The sequence below is a fragment of the Argopecten irradians genome, chromosome 1 (genome assembly GCF_041381155.1).
Source record: "Argopecten irradians isolate NY chromosome 1, Ai_NY, whole genome shotgun sequence".
Lineage (NCBI taxonomy): Eukaryota > Metazoa > Mollusca > Bivalvia > Pectinida > Pectinidae > Argopecten > Argopecten irradians.
The window spans coordinates 33,232,861-33,248,405 of record NC_091134.1 but is presented as its reverse complement, the minus strand read 5'-3'; the positions used below and the strand labels follow the sequence as shown (position 1 = coordinate 33,248,405).

General features: G+C 32.3%; 1 protein-coding gene across 1 annotated transcript; it reads left to right on the top strand.

The window, feature by feature from the left end:
• The first annotated feature begins 337 nt into the window (after positions 1 to 337).
• Positions 338 to 12,408, top strand: LOC138324889 (large ribosomal subunit protein uL13-like). Its single transcript, XM_069270119.1, has 7 exons — positions 338 to 414; positions 3,554 to 3,626; positions 6,131 to 6,196; positions 7,092 to 7,193; positions 7,868 to 8,013; positions 11,651 to 11,773; positions 12,288 to 12,408. Exons 1-7 carry the CDS (start codon positions 397 to 399, stop codon positions 12,369 to 12,371), a joined length of 612 nt encoding a protein of 203 aa, XP_069126220.1. The 5' UTR covers positions 338 to 396; the 3' UTR covers positions 12,372 to 12,408.
• Positions 12,409 to 15,545: the final 3,137 nt, after the last annotated feature.

Here is a 15,545-nt window from a genome sequence, read left to right as displayed (position 1 = left end):
TATGGGATTTTCTCAGATCCTCTTATCTAACGTAACGTAACGATCTGCATTTTAATCAGGTTGCTAATTTACCTAATATCAGATATTCAAACAAATACTACAACAAAAGCTAGCTGTATTTCATGATCACAATTCTGTCTCTGATAATGTTTATTTATAAAAATTGTCAAATAATAACCTCAAGTTATAATATCTAATATAAACCGGTCATCAGGTTGTACAACTAAATACCAGAAACATATATACATATATATGTATATATGTTTCTTGAAATAAGTATTCAGATTTTAATGTATCCGGAATCTTCCTCGCGCCACCGTTTTAATTTTAACATGCCACTTCCTGTCCTCCCTGCAAACCCACGTGTAAACCCCTTCGTACTTCCTTTTTTCCACCATGGGTTTACAGAACAAGGTGCTTACTCAAACCGTGTTGTAAAAATTGAACATTTAACGTCGTTTCAGTCTAAGAAACTGGTTTAGAATCTGTCAAATATCACAAATGATTACTTTTTACCGATAAAATAACACAAAACTGAATAATTACAATAAAAACAATTCAAATGAAAACTAAGGAGTGATCCAACATGGCCAATGGAATCTCCCGTCACAGGGCGATTGATATTCGCGTCTATTGAAATTTATTTAGGTTTTGAATTTAACTACATGTTATATTTTATTGTCCGACTTTCCTAATGGGTTATTGTAGACATATCGAATGCGCTATGAACGCCATGACATGCAATAGTTGTTTACCATCTGCATGGCCATGAGTGTCGAGAACACTTCTTATTTAGTAGTTAGAGTAAATGTCTAATTAACGTATATATGTTTCTGCCATAAGTCGCTTTTAAATGTTGGCATAAAAAAAATCCACATTATGATTTAAATTAATAGATATACTACGAAAACCTTTTAAATTCACCAATGTTACCAAAATAGATTGCTATCCACATACTCATTTCCTCAATTATTTTAAATTTCTAAAAAGTTCCAAGAGGTTTGCAAATTTGCCCAATGATGATATATCTACATGAATACATTCTTCAAATGTATCAAGTATGATTGAACATGTAATCTACAAAAGCTGCATCAAATTTTTTCAGGGGTTTGTGTTTATGCCATCCTCGTATCCTTTTTAAGCGTAGAAAATCGAAAGGACTCCACTTTTTTCTGAAACTCCATTCCAATTAAATAAGGGGACACCATTTCATCTCAGGAAGACCCGTCCCCATTTATTGAACACCCAGTACAAACCCTGAAAATGTATACATCACATAATTAGCATATCAACTTATTTTTTTGCTCTATATCAGGTCCAGTACACTCTGCCGATCGACCTATATAGCTCGATACATCTATAATAGCTATTTATAGCTATCTTGGCTATTCAAGATAGCTATAAATAGCTAAGTCGAGATACACATGCATTTTTCAATTGACACGTCCATGGGCGCAAAATGGTAAGTGCGTTAATGTTCGGGTTACATTTCGCCATGTTTGTAAGCATTGTTTATTTTTAGCACGATGGAGCGTAGCTCCATCGTAGCTTATAGCATACCCCCTAGTTTTGAAAATCACCTTGTGAACAGGATATCTCAAGTTATACACCATTAACAGCAATGAAATTTGGCACAGACATGTAGTTATAGATAAGGACGGAACTGATAAAACTTGGCGACAAACAGACATAAACTGTATTTTTTAGGAATTCAAATATATTTCATTCCTTCTTTGTCTATAGTAATATTTAAATGAGAAACACAATGCATTATGGGAAATTATATGGCCGACGGTACCACTTCATACAAAAGAAATATAGTTTAAGAAAAGATTAAGGCAATTAAGAAATATTCATTATTTTTCTATTCTTAAATATGTTACTCAAAGTGTCATGACACCATAATTACCTGTGTTGGATAATCTATATTCCCTGGACAGTGTCACAAGTCAGGTGCCCTAGTTTCATCTAGATGCTGTTTATAGGCCTATATGTGTGTGTAAATGTGTTACATATACCATTTACTGTTAAAGGGAAAAACAATGGTTGAGAGTTAATTAATGTATTTTGTTATCAAGGCCCTGGGAAAGGCTCGACTGTAGCTGCCAATGTCAATTTGTTGACCCGTAGTACACATTCCATTGTGCCGAGACCCAGCCAATACAACTTGTGCATTGTTATCTTAATTGTGAAATTTATGTTATGTTGAAGAAAATGAGATAAAAGATAAGTAATAAATTTCAATGTAAATTTCAAAGCAAATTCAGTTTAAATCTTATAACCAGGACAGCCAAACATCTTTTTTTGGTCACCTATAATGAATTAAGCCCTCCTCCAGCAGGTATCTTTTAAAAGTCTAGTCAACTTAACACTTTGATTATACATAGTTGTACATGTGTGATATCGATAAGCAATCATACAGGAAAAAATTTCCCCAATTATTTTTTATCATATAACAATATTCTGATAAATTTGAATAAAAAGTTTTGTTAAATTTTGAATTTTATTAAATTTTCAAATATTAAAGTTAAGTTGATGCTATCTGAATTGGTCCCAACAATATTCTTACTAAGAAGATGCTGCTTCTGCATACGCTCACACTAAAAATCCTGCTCAGAAAAAAAAAACTTTTCTGCACAAATCAATATTTTTATAAAACTGTTGATCTATATATAACTTAACATTTGATGAATGACATCTGTCTTGAAAGAATTTTATGATTGTTTTAATACCAACATTGATAACAATTAAATACCAGTGGTCATTTGAATTGTCCTAATTAATTATTAGTTTAAAACAGTGTATATGACTGATAATCAAGAATATTAGTCAAAACCAATCATTGAACATTAATTAACTGAACCATCGTGCTACGAGGCCATTGGCCTCTTGTTCATTGTAAGCACAGGTTACATATATTTATATTGCAAAATACTCTTCCAACAGACTGTTGGGACGTAGGGTACCTGCATTTGATAGTAGAAATAATGTTTACATACATTCTCTGCATCCTTCATAACACACAGACTTCTTCAGTATATACTTCCCGTTAGTCAAGTGCAACCGAATGTTGTCCATACTGTCTAACTAGCTGGTACGGAGGTCGAGAGTTCTTTATCCGTATCTTCTAGGTGTATTTCTACAGAAGCATATACGCAACAAATATCATTGATATTGTATAGTAGAATATGGGCTATTTATCAAAACTAGTTTACTTTAAAAATATTCTTTACATGGAATAAACATAGATTAAGTATGGCGATAGGTCGTCCTATCAGCTACCCTGCAACCTGATATCTCTTCGTTTAAGTGTTTGCGCAACACTTTTATATGAGACACCCAAATTTTAGTTTTGCATGCTTTTACGATGCGACTCGCATAGTCATGTGTTTGTAAAAACAATGTTAATATAGCTGTTTATAACTATAAATAGCTATTATAGATGTATCGAGCTATATAGGTAAATCAGCAGAGTGTACTGGACCTGTATGTAATATATGTTCAAAACCTAATAGACAATCCTGTTTCATTCATTTGATGTCTTGTTTTTCAGCCCATCGTTATTGATGCCAGAGGGCATTTGTTGGGTCGACTGGCAGCCTTAGTTGCAAAGACCATTTTGCAAGGTAATAATCAGGAACTGATATATAAGATGGTTTAAGAAGCATAGATAGTGGAAAAAAATGGATCCAATGATGTATATTTTCATAAATGTCTGAACTTCTGAAAAAAATTTGAAGCTAATCATTACTGCTGAGGATTCCATTTGAAATGTAGTACACTTCTCTTCAGTTTATGTATATTATTTGTTTTACGTATGGTAAATTTCTGATAAAGACTCATGATAATAAAATAAAGTGAATTAGTAATAGTAAATTTCTGATCGTGAAATGCAGTGAGTTTGTGATAGTGAAATTCTGATGTTGGAAGGCCCATTCTTGAATGAGATAGTGAATTAGTTATAGTGGATTTGTGATGTTGAAGACTCAAAATGATAAAACTACTGATATGACAATCAAATTAACTGTTAACAACAGCATGATTCTTGTCTTTTGCTACCTTGGAAATACGGAAACACTGTACAGTGGAACTTGGTTGATACGAACTCGGATAATTCGACAACACGGCTTAATACGAAGTACTTTGACAGTCCCGGCCTAATTCCCTCTTTATCTTTGTTAAAAGAACTCGGATAATTAGAATTCGTAAAACTCTCAAAGAACTCGGAAAATACGAAGTATATTTTGAGTCCGAATGACAAAAAACATATATAAAATTTTTTTGGACAACAAGATTGCCGGAAATGCTGATTTATTTTTCATAAATCTGCGGTAGAAAGGCATTTCAAAATTTATATCTAGGTTTTCTTGTTTTAATTTTGCAACTACCATCGGCGATTTTGACATCTCTCTTGTTCAGATCGTTTTACGCCATGGAAGTAGTCTATATATATACCAAGTAAAGAGATAGTCAGTAGATATGAGAACTTGCTTAATTCGAACACTCAGATAACTCGAAATTTTATCCTGGTCCCTTGGAGTTCGTATTAACCGAGTTCCACTGTTTATATGACCAATAAAGGTGCCCTACCTTTTTGCAATTATGATTTATTGGGAATAAATTGGCAGCCTTATACATATAGTTGCAAAGAATATTTTGCAATTTAATAATCGCAAACTGATATTTAAGATGGTGCTGCAGTAGATTTAGATGGTTAAAAACTTTAATATAGACTTGCTATTGAAGATGGTTTTAGAAAAGTGTAGATTATGGTAAAATGGATCCGATGATGTATTTTCATAAATGTCTGAACTTCTGAAATAAATTTGAAGTTAATTATTACTGCTGAGGATTCCATTTGGAATGTTATACATTACTGTAAGTAGTGTTCAGTTTATTTTTGAAAATTGTAAAACACAAATATACTGAATCTCTGATGTCCGAAGACTCAAAATGATAAGCTACCATGGTATGACCATAAAAGTAACTGTTTATAACAGTATGATTGTCGCCAGCCCAAGAACAATACTGTCTATGACCTCGACCTGTAAGGGCTAGTGCCTCTACAAATGGTTACTCTTGTTAGGAGTCAATAATTAAATTTATATCAATCTTATTGAAATACAGATCTCAAGTGTCACTCTGTTCTGGTGACCTTTTGAATTGGGATGTTGACAGAATGAGATCTGCTATTGAATGGAGTGAGACTAAGGATCTGCATTTCAATCAAATTGATTTTAAATTTGGTTTATAATAAGTTTTTCTGCTCAATCTATTGGATTAATTCAGTAAGAGAGACAACATAATGCTATTATAAGCATCACTGAGTACTAAAACATCAATAAACAACACCTTTGAACAGTAGGCTATAATATATCAAATTAATTTGCAATAAGAGTGTATAGTCTTGCATAAAAGTTTAGAACAGCGAACTTTAATAATGCCTTCTGATAACTTATCAAGAAGTCGTCAGAGGTGTAAATCTTCTGTTACAACAGTAGCTTTCTTTACTATACGAGTCTTTTATTTGATTGCTTTTAAAATTAGTTAGGTGAATCTTGGTTCTGGGGTATTAATCATTTGAAATAAATTACTCATATGATTGATGAAAATATTTGATACCTTATGCTTTAATTCTACGGTAATTTTATTATAATATTATATAAGGTGAAAGAAGCAATTAGTGTTATTATCTGGTATGTTACAGGGGTTTCAATATCAGGCGGTACCCTGTACTACTGCCTGATTTGGGCATAATTACATTAGATAGCATACAGATGGTATAGAAAAGTACCCCCTGAAATTGCAATTTTACTGCCTCTCCTGAAAGATTATGACACCCCTTGTAATGTAAGCTCAATGATGCCTTTTACCTACATTGTCTGACAAATGATGTTAAGTTTATCTGAGAGCTTGAATGAAATTACGAACATCTTGCTTCAATGTATCTGTTTGAAATTGTGCAGCCATTTATACATGATCATTGTATGCTGTTCAGTTGTAAAACTTTTATATTTGGTAGCAAAGTTTTTAAAAATTAGAATTGTATATTTGACAGGTATAGCATTGATAATGGAAAACATATTTTATAGCAATTAAATCAGCATATGATTCATTTATTTCACTGTAGGGCAGCGAGTCGTGGTTTTGAGATGTGAGGGCATCAACATCTCTGGAAACTTCTACAGGAACAAGCGTAAGTAACATGTTATTTTCTTTTTAAAAATGAAATAAATAGCGTGGTTTCTGATTGGTAATTAGTCAAAATAAAATATTTTAGATATAATGATATAATGACTATGTAGTCATAACAAAAATTAAGAAAGCACAGATATGATGACTAAAACTTACCTACATTGTCTGAAGTAAATGAAGATGTACAATAAGTCTGATTGTGCTTGTTTACAGTGAAAAAGAGAAATGACAAAAAGCAAACATATAAATATTAATTAATATGACAGAAACTGATTTTATTCCAAATGTTGATACTTCTGAAACAAAGAATGTTCAGTTTTATGTATGTGTTGTGGTATTTGGTGCCATTTCTGTTTACCTTTAGCTAATACTCCTTTCAGTATTTAGATTTGTTTAAAATTGCACATATATCATGTAAAATTTTCAAGATATCGACTTTTGTAGTGGTGGTTGTTATTCCCATTTTGCTCCGAGTCCTGTGATAAGCCGTCAAAAACTTTTATACAAAGAATTATGCAAAGCTACCTCTTTAATTAGATAATTAGAGGTATGAATTTTGCCTTTTTATGATCATCAGAGTATTAGAAGATAAGCTTTTGATATAAACACCATAATCACTATCCTTAGGTTGACCGCAGTTAATAAAAAAAGCTTAAAACTAGTTAATTTTACCTATACTGTTTATTTAATATGTGACACCTAAACTATAATTGGATTCTAATGAAGATGACACAGATGATGACCATTACTTACCTACATTGTCTGAAAAACACTGATGATAAGTTTATCTGAATGTGCTCATCTCGAAATACTGAAGCCAAACTTTACTCTGTTAACATAAATATTAGCACTATGCACTAGTTTACATGTTATTAAATGCATTTTTTTTATTTTAGTGAAGGTATTGAAATACCTGAAGCTGAGGTGCAATGTGAAGCCTACAAGAGGACCTTACCATTTTAGGGCTCCAAGCAAGATGTTCTACAAGGCTGTGAAAGGTATAACGGAGTAATCCTTTTCTGACCAAAAAATTATTAATAATTATTGTAAATATGGTAAATAAAAAATTGTGGACAAATAAGTGATGATACATCCTTACCTACATTGATTTTATTGTGAAATCAAAATTATAATCTGATATTTGTCCTTTCTCATAATGATATTGAAAAGTGCATCATAATTTATAAACCAAATAAGTAATTGAATGTATAATTTCTCAAAATTCTAGCACATGCTTATGATTTGGGATATGAAAAAATGAAATTTTATTGAGAGGTTTATAAGAGGACTGCTAATTTTCCATGTTATGATAGGGAAAAGAAGTAGTTGAATTTAAAAAAAAATGATTTTCATTCTTCTAACTTTGTATGCAAACATTTCTTGTAAATCTCTTGAGTGTTTGAACAATTGGGTAAATTTATGTCAGAATTATTGATAAAATGTATAGGATTCAAACAATGATAATTGGTAAAATGAAAGAATTTTAATCAAACTGAAATAACTAGAACTGTCAATCAAACAAATAAGTGATGATGAAACCTTACCTACATTGATCAAAAATGAAAAAAAAAATATTGATCTGATGTTTGTTTGAAGCTGGTGCAATTGTTGTAAAAAAAATATCTTAAGACTTTTAAAGCTTGATTTCATGGGTAAAATTGCTTATTTGTAGGTATGTTGCCTCACAAACTTGCTAGAGGAAAGGAGGCCCTTGCCAGACTAAAGGTGTTTGAAGGAATCCCAGCTCCTTATGACAAACAGAAGAGGATGGTTGTTCCTTCCGCACTCAAAGTCCTAAGGATTCACCCATGCAGAAAGGTATTTTTAATCCCATAGGAAAAGCACATGTAACTGTTGTAAACCAACTTTGTTCGGTGGATTTGAAAATTGAATGGAAATTCCTTTCAATACATATGGTGTATTGTAATGTAATTTGTGGGGATAAACTTTTGCAAATTCTGTTTACTCTGATCATGGAATTTGCAAAAGTAAATAGCTTGCAAGAGTTGGTTTACAGTATACCCCCAAATACCAACAGTAACATAATTGGGAATAAAGTTTAATGTTCATCAAGTGCTTGTTGATGATGAATGAACTCACCGATTCATTATACAATGAAAATGTGATCATTGTCTTCTACCACCAACTGAGGCAAGCATTTATTTACAGGTAAAGGGAGGGCACTCCTTCAGATTAGGACAGCTGGTCATCAACTTGGTTTTCTATTATCACAATCAACTAACACCTTTATACTGTAGAATAGTTATTCATAGGTACATTTTGTAATCTACATAAGATAACCCAACATCTGTAGAAAAAACTAATGCTAAAGCAAAACCTTGAAACTTCACCTTTAACTAATCCTCATAACTTATGGATATTTGTATTATCAAAGGATATATTATAAAGGATAAATAATAAAGATTTTGAAATTAGTACCCAGTTTGGCATTCAATTTTCTTTTTCCACCTACTTTATTAAGAAGTAAGCTTTTAGTTTGTATGCTTCAGTCAATGTAATTGCCTTGTTAAGTAATATCATTTAAATTTTATGTTACTCGAGAGGTAGTAAAGACATCATAGTTTCTGGCGTTTGCTGATGATGAGAAACCATGTCACACCGAATCTTGTTGACATTTCATGAAAACAATTCATGTACCACCAACTGAGGCAGACACAGAAAAAAATTTACAAACTTCAATGATTTGGGAAGCACTGATATTAATTAATGCTCTCAACAAAACTATCTGTAAAACTTTACATTTTATAAAAATTTAAAAAAATATTTATCTGCGGTGATATTAGGCCAAAAAATAGTTTTCATATCCTAAGTAAAAGAAAATTTTGATCAGAAACAATTATGGAAGGGATGGCTTACTGAATCAATGTGTGCAAAGTTTAGTATTAAATAAGGGATTTGTAGTATCGTCCGCCTGTTATATTTAATTGCAGAAAAGAGGAAATGGAAGAAAATTATGTTGTGGTTTCTGTTTCTTTCAGTGAGAAAAAAAGTTGTATGTAAATGTTTTGTCTATTGCATATCTGCTGATGATGAGAAACCATGTCACACCGAATCTTGTTGACATTTCATGAAAACAATTCATGTACCACCAACTGAGGCAGACAAAGAAAATTTACCTGATGTATTTGTTCTAACGTTCTGGAATAAAGAAATACTTTTAGTTGGTAAACAGAAATTTCAAATACAGTAGTCATTTTCAACTACAATACTTTGGATATATTTGGTTTTTAAAAAATGTATGTCTACAATCTGACCATACTTACTTGCTTGTTAATGATGAATGAACTCGCCGATTCATTGTTTGATGAACATGTGGTCATTGTCTTCTACCACCAACTGAGACAAGCTTGGTTAACAAAAGGTCAAGTTGCATTAGTTGATTAATCAACCTCCAGTATATCAAAACTTAATAGCTTATAAATAGAACAAAGTAAACACTGACTGTTGATACAGTAAACTTTATGAAAGAAAATAATCTGTTATGAAGATTATTTTCAAGATTACATTGAGATAACAAGGTGTATACCAAGTACTAAAAATATTTTATTTGAAACCACTTCTTTTCTTATATTTCTTTCGACTTGCAATTGGTGTAATGAGTATAACACCTTAAAATTAATTCAATGGATAGTTTTAAGTATAAAATGTCCCACCAGTGCAGTGATGCTTGCTGATGATGAGAAACCATGTCACACCGAATCTTGTTGACATTTCATGAAAACAATTCATGTACCACCAACTGAGGCAGACACAGAAAATTAAGTAGTTACTCTCAAGTTGTTAAATAAAAAACAAAGTTCTGAAATAAAGAATAGCTTTTGTTGGTACATTTACAGTATATGCACCATGCTTTGTAATTTGTGGGATGAAAAAGTATATACTTTCTTAAGCAGATTTTCCTCTACATATCAAAAGTAAACTTGTCATCAATTCATGCATGCTTTTTTAAGTGCAAATATAAAATACATTTGATTTAAAAAATATATGTATTTCTACAATCTGACCATACTTACTTGCTTGTTAATGATGAATGAACTCGCCGATTCATTGTTTGATGAACATGTGGTCATTGTCTTCTACCACCAACTGAGACAAGCTTCCATTATCTCTAAACTTTGTAGCAGAACAAGGTAAACACTGTCTGTTGATACAGTTAACTTTATGAAGTAAAATAATCTGTGATTAAGATTATTTTCAAGATCAGTTTGAAATAGCACATTTTAGGGATATATGCAGTACTGAAAATAGTTTTATTTGAAACAACTTCCAGACCTATTCTTCTTTTGATTGATAATTAACACCTCAAAGTATAAAATGTTGTACCAGTGCAGTGATGCTTGTTGATTATGAGAAATCATGTCGCACCGAATCTAGTTGACATTTTATGAAAACAATTCATGTACCACCAACTGAGACAGACGCCAAGCCTTTCATTTTGAAATGCTAAAATGGCCCTTTTGATGAGTCCAATATATAGATAATAAAACATATTTCAGTGTATGTATTGTATATTATCAAGCCCCTGTTGTTTTTGTTTTGTGTGTGATTTTCATTTTTATTGCTATTTTCCTTTTTGGCTGCGACTTAAATCTTGGTCGAAGTGTATAAGTTATGTAAACATTGATATACTTATCCTGATATGTCAATACGGATATGTCTATTGTTAGTTCCTGTTGATGATGAGAAACCATGTCACACCGAATCCAATTGACATGTCATGAAAACAATTCATGTACCACCAACTGAGACAGGCACAGAATGATCCAGATATCATTGTTTTTAGAGACATTAATACATGTATAAACATTACAAAAGGATAAGTAAAGAGTTTGTTCCAACTTAAAAAGTTAATTGAGCGTTTTAATTGTGTTATTGGCAATAGGTTTTGGATGAATTACAAGGAAAATGACTTTGAAAGCATCATTGATTTTGTAATAAATTTCTCTTTCCATCTTTCATTTTCTTTTCATTATTTATGTTATTCAGGGGATTACCATGTATACAAAATTATATTTAAGTATTTTAACCTGCGGACAATGTTGCGTTTATCAGATGTTTGTTGATGATGAGAAACCATGTCACACCGAATCTTTGTTGACAAGTCATGAAAACAATTCATGTACCACCAACTGAGGCAGACATCTATCAATTTAATTAAACCATTGGGATGAACATCACATTTGTACCTCGTGTTCATGAAAGTTGATGTGAAATGACTATCACCTTGTCAGCACTTTTCTTTTTGAAAGGCGAGTCAAAGTTCAATAAACGAGTCCAAGAGTGTATGTTAAGATACATCGTCAAATGCAAAAGCAAATACATACAGAATTTTACATTTTACACCCAACCTAGATTTACATACAACCCAAGACATTAATTGTATAGTTTACAGAGTGGACCTTAGATTTTACCACAATCTTTTTTCCCTTTTCAGTTCTGTGACCTCAACCGTCTGGCCCATGAAGTTGGATGGAAGTACCAGACTGTGATTTCTACCCTTGAAGCCAAGAGGAAGGTCAAATCAAAGCAGTTCTACCAGCAGAAGAAGGCAGCTGCTGTAAGTAACCAATAATTTACTAGGTTATATACTGTAAACCAACTGATTTTCACGTTGCTAATGACGTTTACATGGCAATTTAATTTCGTGATTTACATGTAAAACACTTTTGTACTTGCAGGGAATTTTCACTGTGATTTATTTTTCACCAATTATAATAGAAAACCAAAAAGGTATAAATGAAACGCATTGAAAATAAGTTGGTTTAAATGTTTTAGCTGATCTATACTTCCAAATATGTTCGAATCATATTAAGAATTTGTACAATGATTACAAACACCTGGTCTTAAATGTCACTAATTAACTACAAGTTATAATTAAAGTGAACCGGAAATGCCTTGTATAAACAGGACTTATATGATGCAACTCATCACCCTTATGATAAAGTTGTACTCTTCTCATTCTACGACTTGACCAGTTCATTGTGAAATTACAGGGATGAATGAGTTAAAGACATTCATAAAGATTTCTTTTGATTTGCATAATAAATGATTGTTTGTTTTATATTTTGTAGGTGTTGAGAGCCAAGGCGACAAAGAATGTAGCATCCAAAATTGCACCATACCAGAAAGTCATTGAGGCCTATGGTTTCAGTTAAACATTTTATTATACAATAAAAAGCCTGTGGACAGTGATTCAATTTGTGGCTTTTGATTTTTTCGGGTTTGAGAAAAATAAATTTGAAAGACCTTTTGACAAAATAACAGGTGGCCATGTTTTTAAGTTTGTAATTGGTCCATACTCTTGTTTCAAAGGAAATGGCTACAAATCGTAAATGGCAAATGCAAAAATCCCTCCCCGATATCTTGTATAAATGGTGACTTTGATGTTCAAGGGTCAACTACAACTACAAACTGCATATGGAATTTGAGAAAGATACTATCATTACTTCCTAGGAAATAGTGGGGAAAAAACTTCAATTATCAAAATTCAAGATGTCGGCCATCTTATTTACCATTTGGTCCCAAATTGAAATATGAACAATTGGGGTCATGGAGGAACCTACATATAAATATTTTATAGATCCCTTAAGTACTTTGAGATATGGTAGTAACAAACTTCAATGATCAAAATCAACAATCTGTCCCAAAATGCAATTTGCACAACTAGAGCCATTGGGGAAAGTACAAATGAAAGTTGAGACTATTCCCTACAGTAACGACTACTTTCTGAGAAATAGCAGTAACAAGAATAGGCAACTGACTACAGATGAAATGCAATTTGAATAGCCCACCATCTGATGATGGTCGGCTTAAAAAGATGCTGATGAGGAAAACCTGGTCAAATCAGTTTTAAGTTACAATATTGAAATAAAAAATCCTAAAAAAATCTTGCAAAAATTGACACTGGTATGGGTCATCTTAATTTTGCACATTGAGCGATTACTTATGAGCTTTTGCTTTAATTATTTGTGACATTCAAAGTAGATCAAGGTCATTTTGCAAATTTTGTTGGGCTTTAACCAGCATTATATGTTTTATTGGCTAAATATCTACAGGTTCTTTATCCAAAAGTCTTCTAAGTTTCATACACAAATTTGACCAATGTGGCATTGAATTCAAGTTATATCACCAAAATTTTGTTTGGTCTCGTCATATCAATCTGCCCAAACTACTGACTTGGTTTAGTAAGGTTGTGATAATTAAATAACAAGCACATTTCATTTTAAACATTTATTTGTACAAAAACAACAAAACATATTAAGATTTTTGTATCTCAAATACTCGAAGAACTCTTTCACATATCACAACACAATCTATGTCGGACAGAACATTCAAGCGAGGGTGCATGTTACTTCAATACATGTACATATAAAGTTACTTTTGCAAAAATCGAAAACAAAATACATCTGGAGAATACCACAGACTGCAAATAGTGTAGATATACAATCAAATTATAATAAATTTCCAGAATATAGAGTAGATTAGAAAATTTAACTAGTAACGGTGAAAGGCAAAATAAAATAATATTGTCAAAATATCATCATTCAAGGAGATACTAAAAACTCGCTGTAGGTGAATAAAATCAAAATAATACTGTTATCTTTTCTTTTTTTGCACATATTTCAGGACATCTCTCTTCTGCATGCACAAAAACTTATTTTTTCACAGTAACTGAAAGATTGGTATTTTTTTTCTTCATATAACTGACTACATAACATAGGTGCTAAACTTCTCAATAAATAATAAGACTGTTTATATTGGTGATATTTGGTTGGTTACGTAGACAGATAAAATACATTGTTTCCACCACAAAGTTGTTAAATATTGGATGTTTTCTAAGATCACCTCAGTTATCAAGGTAATGCTGATCCTTCATTTTTTGTTGGTTTAGCTGAAATTTAGGCCTTGGCCTCCTCTTTCTTCTGTCTGTAGTTAGAAAGGGCTGCCTTGATAGCATCTTCAGCCAACACTGCAAGAGATATAAAGATATTTTGTACTGGTAAGTACAATGAAAATAAAGTAAGTAATTGTAATCAATTAATATTTTTTACTTTGTCTTGATATTAGTTAACCAAGAGGCCCAGTGAAGTAATATTAGCATGCAGGCATGAAGGGCTACTAAGCTCGTTAAAATGAATGACCTTGACATTCATTCAAAGTAATAAATAAATAATGTACAGATATAAAATCGATAAACAACTTTTATATTATATCATTAAAAAGACAATTCACTCAGGCTAATTCTTTTACATAACCAAGAAGCAAAATATAGCATAAATGTTTTGTTCTACATATCTTATGAAACATATAACGTAAAACATTGACAAATTCCACGACATTGTTAAGTATTTTAATTAATATCGCTGAAATATCAAATCATTGATCAATACTATTTAGCAGGTACAATATGGAAGCTGTACCCATGCCTGAGCCAAAGTCATGCACGTTAAACAAATGAACTGCATAACCACTGAGAAGGTGATAAAATGATTTTTAGGCAAGACAATTCACCTAATAAGGTAAACACACTACTGTCAGAGCGATCTGAGCAGTTTTAGACAAAAGTTGCATTACTCTATCAGCAAGGGACAGGGTTAACGTTCGGCATACAAGAAGTTCGACCACAGTGTGTAATGGCGGACAGCGAGCGAGATTGAACATTTCACACACATGTCACCACCATGGGCTTTTCAGGCATATCACAGTAAAACCAACTAATCTAATTTCCATTCTGATCACCCAGAGTTACTTCCCTTTATTTCACTCTGTGTAACAGTTTGGAGGGGGTTTCTTAGAATAACAACACAGTTTAGAGGGGATTGGGGCTCAGAGTTACAGTTTAGTTAAATGTCTTACTTGAACAGTGTAACTTGACAGGGGGAAGGCAGAGCTCCTTGGCAATATCTGTATTCTTTATCTTCACAGCATCATCCACCTGTTGAAACAAAATGCTACCGTGTCTTAAAATCTTGTATGTCTTTGGAAAAATCGTACCAATCAGATTCAGGTGAAACTATTTCAAAAAGGTTCAATTCTTAAACAACAAGAGATCCCAAAGGGATCTTGGTGCTCACCAAAGATCGATCTATGTCTGACAATGGAAAGATGGATCTTTTCTCTGCTTTTCAAACTTTTACTGCATACTACATGTGAAATTTGAGAAAGGCCCTTCAGTACTTTCTGAGCAGTAACAAACAATCATCAAAACCCTAGATGGTGGCCTGTAAGCCATCTTGTTGACCGATTGGTTCCAAAATGCAATATGCACAACTAAGGTCCTACGGAAACCTGCACATGCAATTTCAGTACTTCTGAGATTTAGTGGTAAC

What these genes read in the sequence shown, in the direction of transcription:
- LOC138324889 (XM_069270119.1), top strand. An exon ending in GGATTCACCCATGCAGAAAG is followed by an intron (nt 8,014 to 11,650) that starts GTATTTTTAATC and finishes TTCCCTTTTCAG; the next exon opens with TTCTGTGACCTCAACCGTCT. An exon ending in AGCAGAAGAAGGCAGCTGCT is followed by an intron (nt 11,774 to 12,287) that starts GTAAGTAACCAA and finishes TATATTTTGTAG; the next exon opens with GTGTTGAGAGCCAAGGCGAC.